The sequence below is a fragment of the Natator depressus genome, chromosome 14 (genome assembly GCF_965152275.1).
Source record: "Natator depressus isolate rNatDep1 chromosome 14, rNatDep2.hap1, whole genome shotgun sequence".
NCBI lineage: Eukaryota > Metazoa > Chordata > Testudines > Cheloniidae > Natator > Natator depressus.
Window position 1 is genome coordinate 8,555,502 of NC_134247.1, and position 17,566 is coordinate 8,573,067.

At 41.7% G+C, this 17,566-nt stretch overlaps 1 protein-coding gene across 4 annotated transcripts in view; it reads left to right on the plus strand.

The window, feature by feature from the left end:
• SMURF2 (SMAD specific E3 ubiquitin protein ligase 2) overlaps nucleotides 1–15,412 on the plus strand; it is a 96,679-nt gene extending 81,267 nt beyond the window's left edge. For all 4 annotated transcript variants that reach the window (XM_074971184.1, XM_074971186.1, XM_074971185.1 and 1 more), the window contains 6 exons: nucleotides 185–363; nucleotides 945–1,082; nucleotides 1,314–1,434; nucleotides 3,295–3,496; nucleotides 10,969–11,044; nucleotides 11,411–15,412. In XM_074971184.1, the coding sequence (XP_074827285.1) occupies nucleotides 185–363; nucleotides 945–1,082; nucleotides 1,314–1,434; nucleotides 3,295–3,496; nucleotides 10,969–11,044; nucleotides 11,411–11,510 (816 nt within the window). In that variant the 3' untranslated portion in view covers nucleotides 11,511–15,412. The remainder of the gene's footprint in view (nucleotides 1–184; nucleotides 364–944; nucleotides 1,083–1,313; nucleotides 1,435–3,294; nucleotides 3,497–10,968; nucleotides 11,045–11,410) is intronic.
• Nucleotides 15,413–17,566: the final 2,154 nt, after the last annotated feature.

A 17,566-nucleotide genomic window follows, 5' to 3' on the forward strand; every position in this document is an offset into this window, starting at 1 on the left:
GTTGCTTCTGTGCTGAGTAATAGGATCTCTGAATTGTTGCCAACCAAGTTCTGAAAGTGTGACAACAAAAAAACCTAGGAACTTTTTGATTGCAAAGTCTTAATTCTGAAATTTGAAATTCTGTAATTACTCTCTCTGGAAGTCTGATTTCGTTGAATGCATTTGTTTTTGCTTTTAATTCCAGGAACACTTATCATATTTCCATTTTGTTGGACGGATTATGGGGATGGCTGTGTTTCATGGACATTATATTGATGGGGGCTTCACATTGCCTTTCTATAAGCAATTGCTAGGGAAGCCAATTACTCTTGATGACATGGAATTGGTTGACCCAGATCTTCATAACAGCTTAGTCTGGATACTGTATGTATTGCACATTTAATAATTATGACATTTTAAAATTCTGTTAGAATTAATACAAATGATCTGTGTTCCTAAATCCAGTTAGAATTAAATTAAAAGTAAAGTATATTCTATGCTCCTGCTGCTGTCTAAGGTAGATTTACAGTATATCTTTCTAGTGTTCATAGTAAACAAAAGCTTTTTAAAAAATTGAGTATTTCAGCTTCCTAGAGGCATGGACATGTGTCGTGAATGTAATTTTGAACATGGAATGAAAGATTTTTTGATTCACTGGGCTTATGGATGTTTAACTTGTCAGAAATTGTAACTTAGCTTTTCTATTTACTGATTATGTAAACCATTAAATAGCAGCAACATGTTGCTAAAAGTGTTGCATCAGAAGGTTTGACAGTGTTCCAAAATATAATTCAAGAATAATAAAAAAGTAATAGGTTTTCTTGTGTTATGCTTATTATCAATATTTTGAAACCAAATCTGATTATAAAATTATATTGAGGTGTCTATCATAAGTTTTTATGAGTGCAATACATTTGCAGAGTATGTCTTCTTCACTGAACCATTTGTTTATTTCCCTCCACAAGAGAGAATGATATTACAGGCGTCTTGGACCATACGTTCTGTGTGGAACACAATGCTTATGGGGAAATTATTCAACATGAACTGAAACCCAATGGCAAAAGCATCCCTGTCACAGAGGAAAATAAAAAAGAATATGTCAGGTATTAAATAATCATACACCTATTTTTCAAACAAAGCTTCTCTTTTAGTTTCCTCCATGAGAGATTTTGGCTTGTTTGAACTTATTGCCAGTGCCACATTTATCTAAGCACTAGCACAATAGTTTGATTGTGTTGTGTTGCTGTCAGTAAGTTTAGGTTTTGGCTGGGTAAAATGCAGGGTTATTGTGTTTTGAATATATTTTTTCACAAAACAAATTTGCACTTTTGCAGGCTTTATGTAAACTGGCGATTTTTACGAGGAATTGAAGCTCAGTTTCTAGCACTGCAGAAGGGATTTAATGAAGTAATCCCACAACATCTGCTGAAGACATTTGATGAGAAGGAGTTAGAGGTCAGTACACTAATGTTACGTTATGTCGTCAAGTGTAACAATAAAAGGCTGATGCATTCTTCCGAGACTAAGCGATGTGCTAAGTTGCATCCCCGGTGCTGCTGGGGTTTTGCAGGTGCAGTATTACAAGCACCACAGTTAAACACACAAGGTCATCCAGGCCTTGGAATTTTGAGGTTGATCTCTTACACCGTCCATCCTGTGTATCTTCTACAGAATCAGTAGCTGGGTTTGTCAACTTGAAGCATTCTCTCTCTCTCATGTGGTTTGTATTGTTTAACTCTGTTTAGTAGAGTGTATACACACAGGTTTGGGCTTATGTTTTTGTTAATCTTGGGAGTGACTGAATAGGGTGCTTCATAGTGACTGCAGAAGTAGCCACTTCCTTTATTTCAATCCGTTCTGATAGGACGTGTAGTATGGATCCCTCTCTTGTACCTTGGTTCAGTTGGTTTTCTATTCCGAAGTATCTACAATCACCTCATATTGGTCCAGAGTGTTCTCTGTAGTGGACGTGGCAGTGCATTACCCTTAAAGAAACATGTATGCCTTAGCACTGCCACAGAGTGCTCTACTAAATGTAAAGATCCAGCGCCTGAAATACCGTATTGCCCTGGACAAATGCAGCTGGTTCCCAAAGTCCGTTTTTAAAAACGGACATCTAATATAGAATCCATATCTGGGATTTTTCTCTCTATCAGTCCTGCAGTGATGGCCCACAACCACAGAGCCATTGTATGTGTTTCGGTTTAGAAAATGGCTAAAGTGTGAATTATCCACATTTCCTGTGTTTCTGTTTGTAAAGTTATTGTGATCCTGGAATATATTATGATTGCTTGTCTGTTCTCCCAGTGAGCAGGCCCATACAGTAAATTCAGAATAGTTTTATGTATGCCTCATGAGAACTGGGAACAAAGCATTCTCTGTCAAGAGGATCTGGCTTCTAGAGGAACCAGCTTCCAGAGGAGATTAGGCAAATCCAGAGCTTGACTCTTTCAGAAATACTGCAAAACCTTCTTGTTTGAAATAAGCCTTTCCACCCTCACAACAGTGACATGCACAACACTGACACTCCCCTCTGCCCAAAGACAACCATTTCCTCCCCAAAATAAAAACATTACAAATGCACATAGAGGCTTTATTCAAAAAAGGAAGTGCCAGAGACTCCATGAAGTTCACTAGGGACTTGGCTGTTGCTATTGATTATTAAACAGAAGGCATTCAGATGTAATGGTGATAAAACCCTTAGATACACATTCACAGTGCACAGTTTTTATTTAAGCTCTGACAAAATCGGGGATGGATGTTATAACAAAATTAAAACGAAGTCCAAGATATGTTTTACTTGTGCATTTGTCTTGTAAATGTGTTTAATCTGATTTGTACAAGACGTGTGGGTATGACTGCAATAAAAAGTTACATTAAGAGGGGAAAAAACAGAATTAGTTAAATTCTGAGAGCCAAATTATACCCCCCAGCTACTCATAAGAAACTCCTCTTGAACTCAGTGGCCGCAATGCAACATCTGAATGCAGAATTTGACCCATAAAGTGTACATCTGGAAACACAAGACACTTTCAAGCTCTCTAAATTATCTTTACCATACAACTTTTGGATATTGGCTGCTGTGTTTGAAATGAAGTTTAAATATGATACCTTGAAAATGGATTCATGGTATGACATTGCTTACTACAGAATAAAATGATATAATTGTGTGTGCCTTTAAACAAGAGAGAGAGCCTGTAACTTTCCATTTGCACTGAAATCTATAGGTATTTTTTTAAACATGCGTTGTATTTTGATGCTTAGATGTAATGTCACTTATTTCTGTTGACAACTGATGTATACAATTATTAACAGCTCATCATTTGTGGACTTGGAAAGATTGATGTTAATGATTGGAAGGCAAATACTAGGTTAAAACACTGTACTCCAGACAGCAACATTGTGAAATGGTTCTGGAAAGCTGTGGAGCTCTTCGATGAAGAGAGGCGAGCACGATTGCTCCAGTTTGTGACTGGCTCATCCAGAGTTCCTCTTCAGGGTTTTAAAGCATTACAAGGTAAAAGTTCGATGGGAACCAACTTAAAATGGATCCATTTGGGGAAAGAAATACCACATCACAGAAACCTTGCATAAAAATAAGATTATTGATCTGTAATGTGACCTTTTTTAAAAAAGAAAAAGGGGGGGGGGGTTCAGTGGTCTTGATTAGCTGTTTTCAGTATCATTTACCAGTTACTCTTCTCTCCTGTCCCATAACCTTGTGACTCTCCGCTGTAACCTGCCCTATTCTTTCACTCAGCAAAGTGCTTCATTCTCTAGTCTTCTCTAATTGTAGAGAACTCTGGACATCAGAGACCTGTATGTGATTCTCCTGGCTGTTTTTTTTCTGGCAGCCTGTTTTGTAATATTCACTTTATTACAATCCCTCCCCGCCTCTGCAGCTGTCCACAATTCACTCCATGCCAGGAAAGCCAACAACTTTGTGACTATAACAGGTGTGAGAGAGACTCTTGACTTCTTGGAAGGCGCCACATGGTGGTGAGCAGGCTAGGAAAAGAGAGAGTCTACCTCATTATCCAACTGCCTTTGGAACTCTGATAGAATCTCTACCTTCCTGCAGCAACCATTCTAACTTTGTCATCCATGCTGCTGGGTGAACAGAATCAGAGGCAATCAGTTCAGGCCTCTGTGGTCCCCCTGTTTGTTCTCTCAGGATGGAGGAAAGTGTCGAAGAGAACACGCTCACCAAATAGAAGTATTTTCTTTACTGGTAGAAAGCCTGGATTCCAACTGAGCAAAAACCTTGTGATTGCCAGTTGCCACTTACAAAAGCCAGGGGTTCTGGAAACCAAATATCCCCACCCAGCCTTCTCACTCACATAGGGCCTATGTAGTCTTTTGGGTTCCTAAGACGGCATAGATCCCCTGCAGTACTAAGGTTTCATTAATGGGCTTTAGTACCCGTTAGCAGAATGCAGTACTCCACTGAGTGCTAATGCATATTGGAGGAGCTCTACACTATGTTGCATATTTAAACGACAACATGAAAAGCATAAGCAGAGGTGGCAGCCCCACACTCATTTAGGTGCTTTCTTTCCTATGATTAACTCACTGTATTACCCACTAGATACTTGCCTTGTTTAACGTTCTGTTAGTGACCCCTATTACTGCCATGGCTAACTTAACCTGCGTGTTAAATCCTTAACATGAGCTAGAATTCTGCAGCACATACTGGACCCTAGTGTCTGGGAAGGGCCATACAACCACCAGTGCCCAGTGGGGCCTTGGCTATCGCAGAAGTCGTACCACTTTAGCTATATTGGTATAGTTGTAGTTGTAGAACCCCTGAGGTCAAATCTACAGTGGAAGCAGTCTCCCAGCATAGCTATACAAGTGTACTATACTGATAAAAGTGCTGCTAACATGGATGCAGCTAATACTGGCAAAGCGGAAGCATTTAGTGATATAACTTATTCAGTCATCACCCGGAGTGAAGTAAGCTGCACTGGTAGCAGTGCAGTTCTTCAAGCTGTTGTTCCTACGGGTGCATTCGCCGTAGGCTGCGCGTGCGCTGGTGCACTCTCGATTGTAGATTTTAGTTAACAGTGTGCTCTATACATCCTTGTCCTCTGGTGCAAGGTATATAGGGAGGGGTGGACCCGCCAAGGCTCCAGTTACTTCTCAACTGCCCCTGGCTTGAAACAAAGCATAGCAGTGTGTGCTGTTATCTTCTCCATTACTGCCTTCTTAAGAAAATAAGTATTTTATTTATGTATTCCTTATTTTATTTGTTTTCTGTTTGTTGTAGCTGAAGTTGGTGCTTCAGAAGGCCGGCTGGCTGCCTTTCTTTGCAGTTAGGACCTTCCAGCCCTCAGCTGTTGTTGTCTGCAGCCAGGCCTGCCACAGGTCTTCTTCCTCCCCACAGTGAGGGACATTCCAGCTGTCTCAGAGTAGAGTCCCATGTCCATTCTAAGTGCAAGGTCTGCACTGGATTTCAAAGCAGATTTCGCAAGCTGAGGGAGGATGGGATGGAGTGCTCTGCTGTCTGAAACCTGCAGGATTTGATTCTCCTCCCCGGCACAACGGCCTTAGTCACTCAGGCTGCAGCAGTGACTTCCAGAGACCATGGAGCAGCTTCAGAACTGAAGCACTCTTAAGACGTAGAAAATTCATTCCCTGGGGAGAGTCTCCAAGTCACCTCTTAGGACAGAGAGCAAGGTGACTGGTATGGGTACTGCTGAGGCTTCTGTGACACCCCACCCCCGGTACCAAGCTACCAGTACCCACCAAAAAAAACTTTTCTCTTATGCCTCATGCTAAGAAGTCTTCTAACAAACTGCACCAAGCACCTCCATAGTTGGCCAGGGAACTGGAGACCTCCAGACACAATGACTTCTCCAGGAACAGGCATTCCTAAGAAGCCTTGTTCAACTATGCTTTGGTACTGCCCTCCTCTGGACACAGCCACAAAGAATACACGGACTTTACCTCTGTAGTATACTCTTGGAGTTCATGGACCATACTTTTGCACAGTCCCAGGTACCATCTCAGGTTCCTATTGAGCACTGTCCAGTTTTCTCTCCCATGAAGACTTCTTAGTTACAGAAAAGCCAGGGTCTCCCCTCCTAAGGAATACCCAGAGGTATTCTCCCTCCCCAGTACCATTCACAACCAGAGCTTCCTTCTGTTATCCTGGATCCCAGCACACAATCTTGACCTCCGATACCAGCCCCTATGAACCCCCAGTAACTATCCAGCCCCACCATACCTATGCTTGGGACTCTCCATTGGACACAGGAGAGGATAACTCCTCAGATTCAGAGGTTTCAGACTAGGATTCTACCATTCTTTCCAGTCTAACCGCCCTCTGGAGATATTTCCCAAGGAGGAGATCACGGAAACAGCAGACATTCATGTCATCCCTGGCAGGATCATCCTCTTCCTTTGCTTATACACCACTACAGTGGACTTTTTGGAACACATGGACTCTGTAGAGTGACCAGTATTATAGGGTACCCTCCAGAAAGCCCACTGTGGTATTGCATAAGGAAAGGAAGAGGATGGTCCTGTCCTGGATGACATGAATGTTTGCTGCTTCTTTGGTCTCCTGCTCGGAACCCTGGGGATCTATACGCCTTCCACAAAGAAATGACTTACCAAATCTGATTGCTTAGCATTCTTGACTTTTTCAATACCAGACCTATACAGACCTGCAGAACCCTCCAAAAAGAGGTCCATATCTTACAAGAAGAGGCCTTCCTTGATGGTGACCTCCCAGTCTGCATCATCTTCCAAAAAGCCATTTTGACAGCTAGGTCATGAACTGCCGCCTTCTCTGGATCTCATGTTGCATGAAACTACTTTACACTCACCTTTTGGGGACCATCTCTCATTTTCAACCTGCCTGGGAGCTCATCGCATCAGACAGATCGATCCTACAGGTGGTTTCAATCTTTTTTGCTCTTAGGGGTGATTGAGACAGTTACCCCAAATTCACTGGAAGAGGATTCTAATTCAGGTACTTCCTGGTTCCCAAAAGGAAAGAGGATGGAAGCTGTTCCAAGACCTCAGGACTCTAAATACCTTTATCCTTTTGCAGCATTTCAGGATGACTACTCTAGCAATGATAATTCCATCCTTTAGATCCCAGGGACTGGTTTGTCACACTTTCATATAGCTATGCACCTGTCTCACAGACCCTTCCTACAGTTAGTCATTAGCACAGAGAATTACTAGTATCCTGTCCTCCCCTTCAGCCTTTCAGATGCTTCAAAAAAATCTGTATAAAGGTCCACTCTGTCGCAGCTCACATGCATCATTGGGGAATAACTGTCTTTCCCTATCTGGACAGTTGGCTCAAGAGACACTCCTTCCTCAAGGTCCAGCCAATGACCAACAAGGCCCATGTCTCATTTCACCTCCCTGTGCCTTTGTCTAGAGTTGGTAAAGTCTACTCTAGTGCTGATAAAGAGCATAGACTTCAGTGGAGCCCCTCTGCACTTCTCAACCTACTTACCTATGTACAGGTTAACCCCAATGGCCTTCCTTATCTCCATGCTACAGTAGATCCCACAATCCATAGCAAGTGCTTGCCTGCAGTTCTTGGGCCACACATCAGCCTACATGTTTGTGACATCCTATGCAAGACTACTCCTTTTGATGGACTGTTAAAACCCCCAACAAAGTCTTTCCAAGCGAGTGATCTTACCACAGCATTCTTGACTCCATCAACTGGTAGAAGGATCCTTTCACAGCTAGTGAGGGAGTTCCATTTTCATGGCTGCACCCATCAAGGGTCATCTCTACATATGCCTCCCTGCTGGGTTGGGTTGCCCATCTCCAAGGCACCACAGCCCAGGGTAAATGGACTCCTCAAGAAGAATCTCTCCATAGTAACGTTTTTTGAACTCTGTGTAGTTCACTACGCATGCCAATACATTCTTTGCAACCAGGAGGACAACTCAGTCAAGGTAATGCTGGACAATAGAGTGGGAATATACTACATAAATTGTCAAGGGGGAGCAAGATCCTAATCCTTATGCACAGAATCACTAAGACTGCAGAACTAGTGCATATCCCACTGCACAGACAACAGTCTACCTTCCAGGCCTGCAAAACGCTGTTGCAAATTCTCTGAGCAGACACTTTCAAAACCATGAGAGGGGACTCAGCAACTTGGTCTTTCAGCTTATTTGCCAGTCCTGGGGCCTTCCAGAGCTGGATCTCTCCAACACCGGCCAGTGCAAAATGCCAACAATTCTGCTTGTGGAGTGGGGAGGAGGGGGTACAGTCACAACTCCATAGGGAACTCCCTATTCTTCCCTTAGCCTCATAGCCCTGGTCTACACTGGGGGCGGTGTCGACCTAAGATACGCAGCTTCAGCTACGCGAATAGCTTACCTGGCCGTGAGTACGGTGGCAAGTCGACCACTGCTGCTCCCCCGTCAACTTCGCTTCTGCCTCTCGCGAACTAGAGTTCCGGAGTCAATGGGGAGCGCGTTCGGGGATCGATTTATCATATCTAGACGAGACACGATAAATTGTTCCCTGATAGATCGATCACTACCCGCTGATCTGGCGGGTAATGAAGGCCTGCCCATAATCTCTTGTATACCTGCCCTCCGGCACCATTGAAACAAGACACTTAAAAGAACAAGCTGTAGCTTTCAGTTTCTCCATCTTGATAGCACCATCCTGGTCAAGACAAGTGTGATTCCCAGAGCTGCTTCATCTCTGTGTGAATGTCTCTTTGTCTTCCTCTCACAGAACTCCTGACACTGGACTCGGGCACCACAATGCATCCCAGTTTCTTATCTCTGCACCTCGATAGTTCTCAAGCATAGAATTGGGCTGCTCTCCCGAAGTTCAGTTCATACTCCTGAGCAGTAGGAAACCAAGTACAAGGAAAATCTATCTGCAAAAGTGGAGGTACTTCCAAGTCTAGCGTACCCATCGATCCATATCCCCTTCTGAATCTCTCCTCACAGACATACTTGGTTACCTGCTGAATTTAAACATACAAGGTTATCACTGAACTCCATGACGGGTTACCTGGCTGCTATTAGTCTTTCATCCACCAGTCAAAGGATTTTCTGTTTCTACCTCAGCCACATTCCATAAGTGTTTAACATGATGAAACAGATAAAACAAGGAGTCTGCACCATCATGGGACCTTAATCTGCTTCTCAATGCCTTAATGAGCCTAGCTGTCTACCTGTCTTCAGGACTTTGTTCCTAGTAGCCGTAACTTTGCCAGACAGGTAGGGGAGTTAAGAGCACTCATGGCTGACCCTCTCTACTTACATTTTGCCATGACAAGGTGACCTTTCGCCCCCATCCTCATTTCCTACCTAAGGTCTCTTTAGAATTCCATTTCACTTAGGACATCTGACTACCAGTGTTTTACCCCCAAGCCTCATTCCTTGACAGAGGAAGCTAGCCTCCATACCTTGGATGTAAGAAGGGCCATTGCCTCTTACCTAGGCAGAACAAGATATTTCAGGGTTTTCCCTTCAGGGTCTTGATCTCCTTTGCCAAGAGAATGGACAGCCAATTTCCGCTCAGACTGTGTAAGTGGGTTTCTGATGCATTCTAGTTTGTTACAAAGCTGCAGGAGTGCATCCTCCTCCTAGACGGACTGCTCATTCCAACAGGCCCAGTCCATCTTTATAGCCCTTCTTAAAGACAAACCCATCATGGACCACTGCAGAGCAGCAACCTGGTCTTGTGTTCACATGTTCTCTGGGCACTATGCTAGCCAATCTACTTCCAGGTCAGAGACAACCTAGAGCAGCACTGTCTTCAGAGCTGTGCTGAGATCCGCCTCCATGTCAAGACACTGCTTGGGAGTCTCCTACTGTGGAGCAACCATAGGGACAATAACTCAAAGGAGAGGTTACTTACCTGTACATTAGCTGGAAGTTGAGATGTGTTGTCCCTATGGGTGCTCCACCTCCTGCCTTTCTTCTTCTCTGCTGTGGAGTCTTCCTGTGCTTCCAGTCTGAAAAGGAACTGGAGCAGGGGCGGGTCCACCCTCCCCCTATACTCTCACACCAGATCACAAGGATGTGTAGAGTGTAGGCATGGACCCACAGGCACTGCTAACTAAAATTACTGATCAAGAGTGCACAGGCGCGTGCACATCCTATGATGGAAAGAATGAGGAGTCCGGTGGCACCTTAAAGACGAACAGAGTTATTTGGACATAAGTTTTCGTGGGTAAAAACCCCCACTTCAGATAAAGTGGTTTTTTTACCCACAAAAGCTTATGCCCAAATAAATCTGTTAGTCTTTAAGGTGCCACCGGACTCCTCGTTGTTTTTGTGGATACAGACTAACACGGTTACCCCCTCTGATACTTGATCCTATGATGGAATATCCATGGGACAAAACATCTCTAAGAACTCCAGTTACTGTAAGGTAATAACTTGTGCTTTTGCTAATATACTGTGCTAGGGGCTTTTGCAATCACAGCTGTCTTGGGCACAAATCATACCCCTGTAAATGTGACCCTGATGTGGATGCTGCTTATACAGGTATAAATGTGCTTACACCAATGTAGATTATTCTGGTTTGAGGAGAAATCAGCTATAGTGGTATGAATTTGACCACGCTATGGGTTGTATGTGTTTTAAAAAAATCACACCCCTACCTGAAATAGTGATACCTGTATAAAAACTGTGTGTGGATCAGGCTCTACTGTATTACTTTAGTGCAACACAGATTTACATTTGTACTGTTAGTTTTTGTGTATCTTTCACTGGCTTAAACAGTCTTAGTGTTGTGCATGTGTGAAGAAAACCAAACTTCTGTCTGAAGGGGAAATGTGGAGAGACAGCTTTTCCGTTTGCTGTTCTGTGTGTTCTCTCCCTCCCTGCCACAGTATTATACGGTTTTCATTTCCTTAGTACATGGCTCGTCTGTCTCCCCTGCTTATTTACTTCTCACTCTGCCTTCTTAACAGTTACAGGATAGTAGTTTGGGGGTTAAATTGTTGTGCTAGAGAATTCATCTTTACTGGATTTGCAGGTGCTGCGGGGCCCAGGCTATTTACAATACACCAGATTGATGCCAGCACTAATAACTTGCCGAAAGCTCATACCTGGTAAGACCATGTTACGTTTTCACTCCTCCATGGAAATATTGGCGTTTTGGTAAATGGACACGTACACTGATACAGCACATCTAGATTATCAACTGTCATTTATTTCTCCTCTCCTGATCATTTTTCTAATTGGTAAAGAATTCCATGTATTATGGCAATAGGGAATAGTCTGGTTTTGTTTATATCGATGTCATTGTGTTGGCCATCATAATGTAATTTAGTGATATAACACAAGAAGTTGCAATCTTATCACCAGAGTGTTTCAAGAATGTTAAATGCAGTTGTAGTGCAACAGAACTGCGTCCATCTTGGATTTTGCGGTAGAGTTGAAACTTGTTCTAAAGAGCTTTCGTTTTTTGTTAACAGCTTTAATCGAATAGACATTCCTCCCTATGAAAGCTATGACAAGCTGTATGAGAAGCTGCTAACCGCCATTGAAGAAACATGTGGGTTTGCTGTGGAATGACCCTTTGCAGACTTACCTGAGATTCTATTTATACTCCTGTCAGCCAGAAAGCCCTCCCCTCAGCCAAGACTCAAGAAATGCTTGAAATACAGGAATGCTTTTCCTCTTTTACTCAAGAACACTGTGAGGGAAAGGACAATTTTGGAAATTTTTTTTTCTTCAAGAAAATAGGTTCTGTGGCTATTGCCGCAGAACCATTCAGCTGCTATTAAAAACTAATATCTTGACCATACAGAATGCTGACTGTTACTACATTTTGACAGTTAAGCAGTATTCTACCCTTAAAGACTACTATTATTTTTGTAAAAGGTAATTTGTTCTATTTGCCCACCTGATTTCTATTCTCACAGACAAGAAGACACAACTTCAGCAGTCGGTACAAATCACGTTTCAGCCCAAGTAAATATACTGAACAGCGTCTATACCTGCTATTTAAAAAAAAAAAAAAAAAAAAAAAAAATTTTGGATTATTCTAACTTTGCATAAAATTGGCTAAAAGAATCATTAACCTTTTTAATTACAGCCACTTACATGTTAACTGCATTTTCTTATAGTGAAATATTATATTCTGCATTATATGTTCAACTTAAACGTTACCCAGAATTGGGCTTTTTATATTTTTCAAGCACGAATTACAGACATGACGTTCTGGGTCCTGTTTCTATCAGTTGTCAGATTCCTAGTCTGAGTGAAATACTGCATTTGGTACAGTACTTTGTGTTAAATGTGGAATAGTCCTTTTTTAAAGAGCATTAGTCATTTTGGTTTTTTTTTTTTAAACAAGCGTTTTTGTAACAAGTTGATATTGTCAAGAGTATTTTTGGTTTGCTTTCAATTTAAAACAAATGCTACATTTTAAAAAAAATTCTTAAAGCATGCTGATGAGGTGACGTTGACAGACTTCTGCCTGGTCATCAGTTCATCTTTCAGAACCCACTGTATCTATCTGATCAACCAAAGCTTTTTATGTTGAAATGCAGCCAATTCACATTCTGTACTTGTTGATGCTTAAAGACTTATCAGGTAAACCACATTTAACCTTTGTTTGGCTGCTCATGTCATGTGGGTTTTACAGCGAAGGAAAAGTAACTAACTCAAATTGCAAAAGCTCTTCTATTAACAAACACGCATGATGTGATGTGCTTTGAAAATGAGGTGGTTAAAGCACAACATTGTCACTGGTTGTAGGGATGAGAGTAAATATATGTAAGAGTTAAAATGTGGGTTGGTCAGTTCAAATGGGAACATAATGCACTACCAATGGAGGGAATCCTGGGCTGTTCAAATGAGCATCCTACTGTGAGGTCAGCATGCTGTCTTTTTGGGGTATGGAGAAGTTAGGCTACTCACTGCACATTTTTTATAGCAGCATTCTTCTGCATGATCGGTAATATACAACTGGCATTTTGCCTGTCCTCTCGCACAGTAATGAGAGCAGCAACATTTGGAGGGAATTTTTCAAATGTTTCTAATCAATGTTGGGTTTTTTTTTTTAAAGCTTGGATCATAATTAATCATCGGAAATCTGCACTATTTTTACATTGGTGAGAAACGAGTCTTGAACTTACTAAGACAATGGGATGTAAACAACTACTTCCTTTCGCAGCATAAGTTATATAATGAACTAGTGATTTTTTTTGTCTTGTCTATTCTATGTAGTTTGTGAATGTCAACATATAAATTCATTCTGCCAAATCTGACTGCTACAGCACGTAAGCTAATAATGGACTGTATTCATTAGAATGACTGGTAATAGCCTAATAGTATGTCTATTTGAGAGCAGTCATAATGAGATCATACCATCATTGGTAGCCCAAATCCATATTTTCACTTATTTTCTTCAATAGTATGATTGCTAGAACAAGCAGCATCTAGCAAAACATACCAATCTGGGCTCATGCATAGTGGAGAGGTTAGTTGCTTGTTGATGCACACCTGAAGCAGCCAAGAGATCAGCTTTGGCAGCTGGGCTTGCAGTCTGCCAGACCTTTTTCCTCATTTGGAGGGCTTGCGGCTCTGTGCTGACCTCGTTCAAGTTGAGTGGTAACACTGTCTCTAAGAGACCTTCCCAAACTCAGAGGGTCGTGAGATGGATTGCTCTCTAGAGACAGGGTTCTTTTGTCACTTCACAGGCTGGAAACTTCATTAGTGACTTGCAAGGCCTTGGTGTGCAAGCCTGCTGAGACGGTCTCACTACATTCTTCATCCAGAAGGAATGGTCTGTTGACAGCACCACTCTCTGGGGGAGATGGCTGTTTCTATTCTGTTCCTGCCCAAGGTATGGCTGGGATTTTTTCCACAGACAAGTCTCATCCCATGTGACTCACCTGATCCTTCAAGCAGTTCTTCCCTGTGGTGTATGAACAGAACAAGGCCTCATCCAAGTTACTCCTTGGGGAGGGGCAATGCAGATCTGTTACACTAGAGGACCCAGCCTGGGGATACCGAGCACAAACACTGTATCCCCAGATCTGACTGCTGCAGCTCAGTGCCTCTTCTGAGCTGCCACTGTACAAGGTCTCTTGATGGCATCCAGCCTCTGCTGATCTCTCTGCTGCTTCAGGTATGCATCTCCCTCCCCACTGTAGTCTACTCCCTGCACTAAACAGCCAGAACACACAGCTGTAGCTGGCCCCTATCCTAACCTCCTATAGGTTTGAGATGTTGAGTCCCATGTAAGGGTTTACTGGAATTTGCACACAAAACAAAACCAAAAAAAAACCCTAACCCAATGTTTGACGTTTCACAGCAGCTTTAGCTGTAGGTGCACTGTTTTCCTGCTAGGCATTTTGGTGTTGATAATCCCTCTAGTACCACCAGTTTAATGTTGTAAAATCTAACTTCTTAAAATATTATGGACATGAATAGACAAAATTAATATTTCTACATATTTGACCAGTTATGAGGATTATATCAAGTATCTGGAGTGCCTTTTTACCTTCATAACAACTAAGAGCTTTAAATAAAGCACCCCAACTGGCCAGAAGTTTTCTGATACATTTTGCAGAAGTATTCACCCATGAAAGTTTAGTTCAAAAATCATGTCAGCCACTTTCCCTCAAACAGGTGCTAAGCCCTATGTTGCATTGAACCTTGGACTTTCACCCCATGATTAATGTGAATATTTATTTCAGCTTGTCCTTACTGAGTTTTACTTTATCCATTCTTTAGTTGCATAAAGTTGTTTTAGAGAAATGCTGCATCATGTTTCATGCTGTTGCTTTTCATTATGAATGTTTAATTATGAACAGTGACTATTTTGTAGATTTCAAATATACAGCACGTAGTTGAGTTTCAGAGGATTTAATTTCTCGCTGTAAAGAGTTTTGTAATGGTGCTTTGTACAGTATGTATTCTAATTTTTTTTGCACATAGATTCAGCTTCCCTAAACTGATTTATTTTTACCATTTTTTGTTGTTATACTAGAGTCCAGAGCACACAAGTTTTCCTTTTGTATTTTTGTTCTACAACACTACATCTGTATGAAACTTCTGGTGCGTTTAAACTGGCTGCATTGATGGAAGTAAAAGCTTTGCTTCTATATCATAAGTATGCATCATACAGCTTAATGTAGCATGCTCACATTGCTTCAGATTTTAAACTGCACCATATAGTTAACAGGTGCCATTTGTTGTATTTAACACTATATAGTAGGTTTTTAACTCTACCACATCCCAAGCTTGTCTGTAGCTGTAATTAGTTTAGACTCAAGTATAATTTCCCCTCCACAAACTGAGTTTTATTTTCTCATTTCTATTATATTTATTACAGAGTGTTTTTAGCATTGATATTCATTGTATTGCCATCCGTTACATAAGCTTTAACAAAACATCTGTATAAAATGGTTTTTAAAAACTTAATGTACCCATGCAGAAGTTGAGCAATAAATTGTATGCTGTTTGCACTGTCACAGCATCAATGGTTTAAAAACGTTTAAAGTTTTTAATTAAAGCTTTACTTTGACTTACATTTGTAACTTTAGAGGTGTTCAGGGAGTCAGTTCCAATAGCAGAGAGTATATTTTACAAGGTATGAAACTAATCTGATGCCTTCCTACATGTACTTGCATATACAGCAAGTAATGAGGCCTTAAAACAGCCTTCAGGAATGGATACTGTAGCCAGTTTTTCTTTTACACAGTAGAAAATACCTCAGAGTATGGAGGTTGTTCATAACTCTGAACAAAACATTATGGTGGTTCTTTCAAAATTTACAACTGAACATTGACTTAATACAGTTTTGAAACTTTAATATGCAGAAGAAAAATGGTGCTTTCCCTTTATTTTTTTTTTTTAAGTAGTTTAACACAGTACTGTACTGTATTTGCTGTGTTTTGTTTTGTTTTTAAATCTCTGCTGCTGCCTGATTGTGTACTTCTGGTTCCAGATGAAGTGTGTGGTTGATTGGTAACTTCATAACTCTGAGGTTCCATTGTACTTAATCTCTCCCAGCCCCCTCTGTGGCTTTTAATAATAGCCACTTAAATATCAGCATATCTCAAAGGGGAATTTCTCTCTCTTGATCACTGAAGGGGTGACTTTCCTGCTGGCTTTAGCTAATCTGAACAGAATTCCTTGCAGGAAAATATATAAATGTGAAACAAATCAATCAATACTTTTTCTTCATTCCAACTCATTAAGTTATAGCCCTGGTGGCAGGGTATTGGTCTCTTAGTGTGTTAGCTGTTTGGAAGTGATTTTGTGAATTTTTTTTTAGCAGGGCTACAGCTACCAGAAAAACTATTTAAGCTGGCAGAAGCTTCAGTCAAGGTGCAATTCTCTTTCTTCCACCAAATCTAGTGTGAACTTTTTCCCCACATCCATGAGACTCAATCTCATGAATGCTCTTGCAACTGGGTAGTTCTATTTCTCTTGTAAAGCCAGGCCCAAAATGTTGAGTGACAGGTACTAGAGTCCTATACAGGCAAATCCCAAAGATTTCTGCTTCTAGCACAGGGGTGGGCAAACTTTTTGGCCTGAGGGCCACATTGAGGTTGTGAAATGGTATGGAGGGCTGGGTAGGGAAGGCTGTGCCTCCCCAACTGGCCTGGTCCCCATTTCTACTTTCTGCTCTAACTACCCCCTGCTGGGTCTCCTACCCCTATCCAACCCCCCACTCCCTGGGCCCTAGCCCCTATCCACAGCCCTGCCTCCAGGCCCCCTAGGACTTCCATGCCTATCTTATCCAACCCCACCCCCTTACCATGCTGCTCAGAGTGCCAGGACTGGGTTATTGGAAAGCCTGGGAGGTGGGTAGACACAAGCTGTGCAGCTGCAGGGGAGGGGCTGGGAGCTTAAAGGCCAGGCAGGATGGTCCTGTGGGCTGTAATTTGCCCACCTCTGTTTGAGCAGTTAATCACATAGGGAAAACCAACTTGAGGTAAGGGCTTTTATGGAAAATTCTGCTTTGGGTCCTGGTTAGTGAAAAGAGTATATTCTAGGGCATGGATCTAAAACTTCTAGTTTTGTTAAACAGCAGGAGACTTAGCACTGTGCTTTAATGTGTCAGTTATCTTTTAAGTACATTCACATCCCTAGTTACTTTGGCTGTAAGGCTATAACACTGTTTGTAGCAGAGCGCCAACTAGAACCTGTACATTTATGGCTTATTCCTTCACCTAACCTACTAACATGTATTTCAGTAGCAGAGGTAAATGACAGCTTTACAGAAGATGGGTACAAGAGGTTAAATTCAGGGTGAACTTTAGGGTCTTTGCCTTAAATGTACTGTCAGTGTGTGGTAGCAGACTAGCTCTCTTACCTCACCATGATAGCTGAATTGGTTGTGTAGTGAGAATGGTGAATGCAAGTATATTATGTCTTTCTTTACCCCACTAGTGTCAAACCTACTGCTTCCTTACCTGTTCTCAAATAGACTAATGTTAGTGTAACAAGATAAGTTGGTTTTAGGTCTAAATGCTTGCATTATGTTTCCAAGTAGCTCAGTGAAGTAAACTAGCTTGTTTACAGTCTACCTCAACCAAGTGCAAATACTAACCTGGTTTGACCAGTGTAGATATAACCTACCTTCATGGTGGGAATAAGTACCACCTACT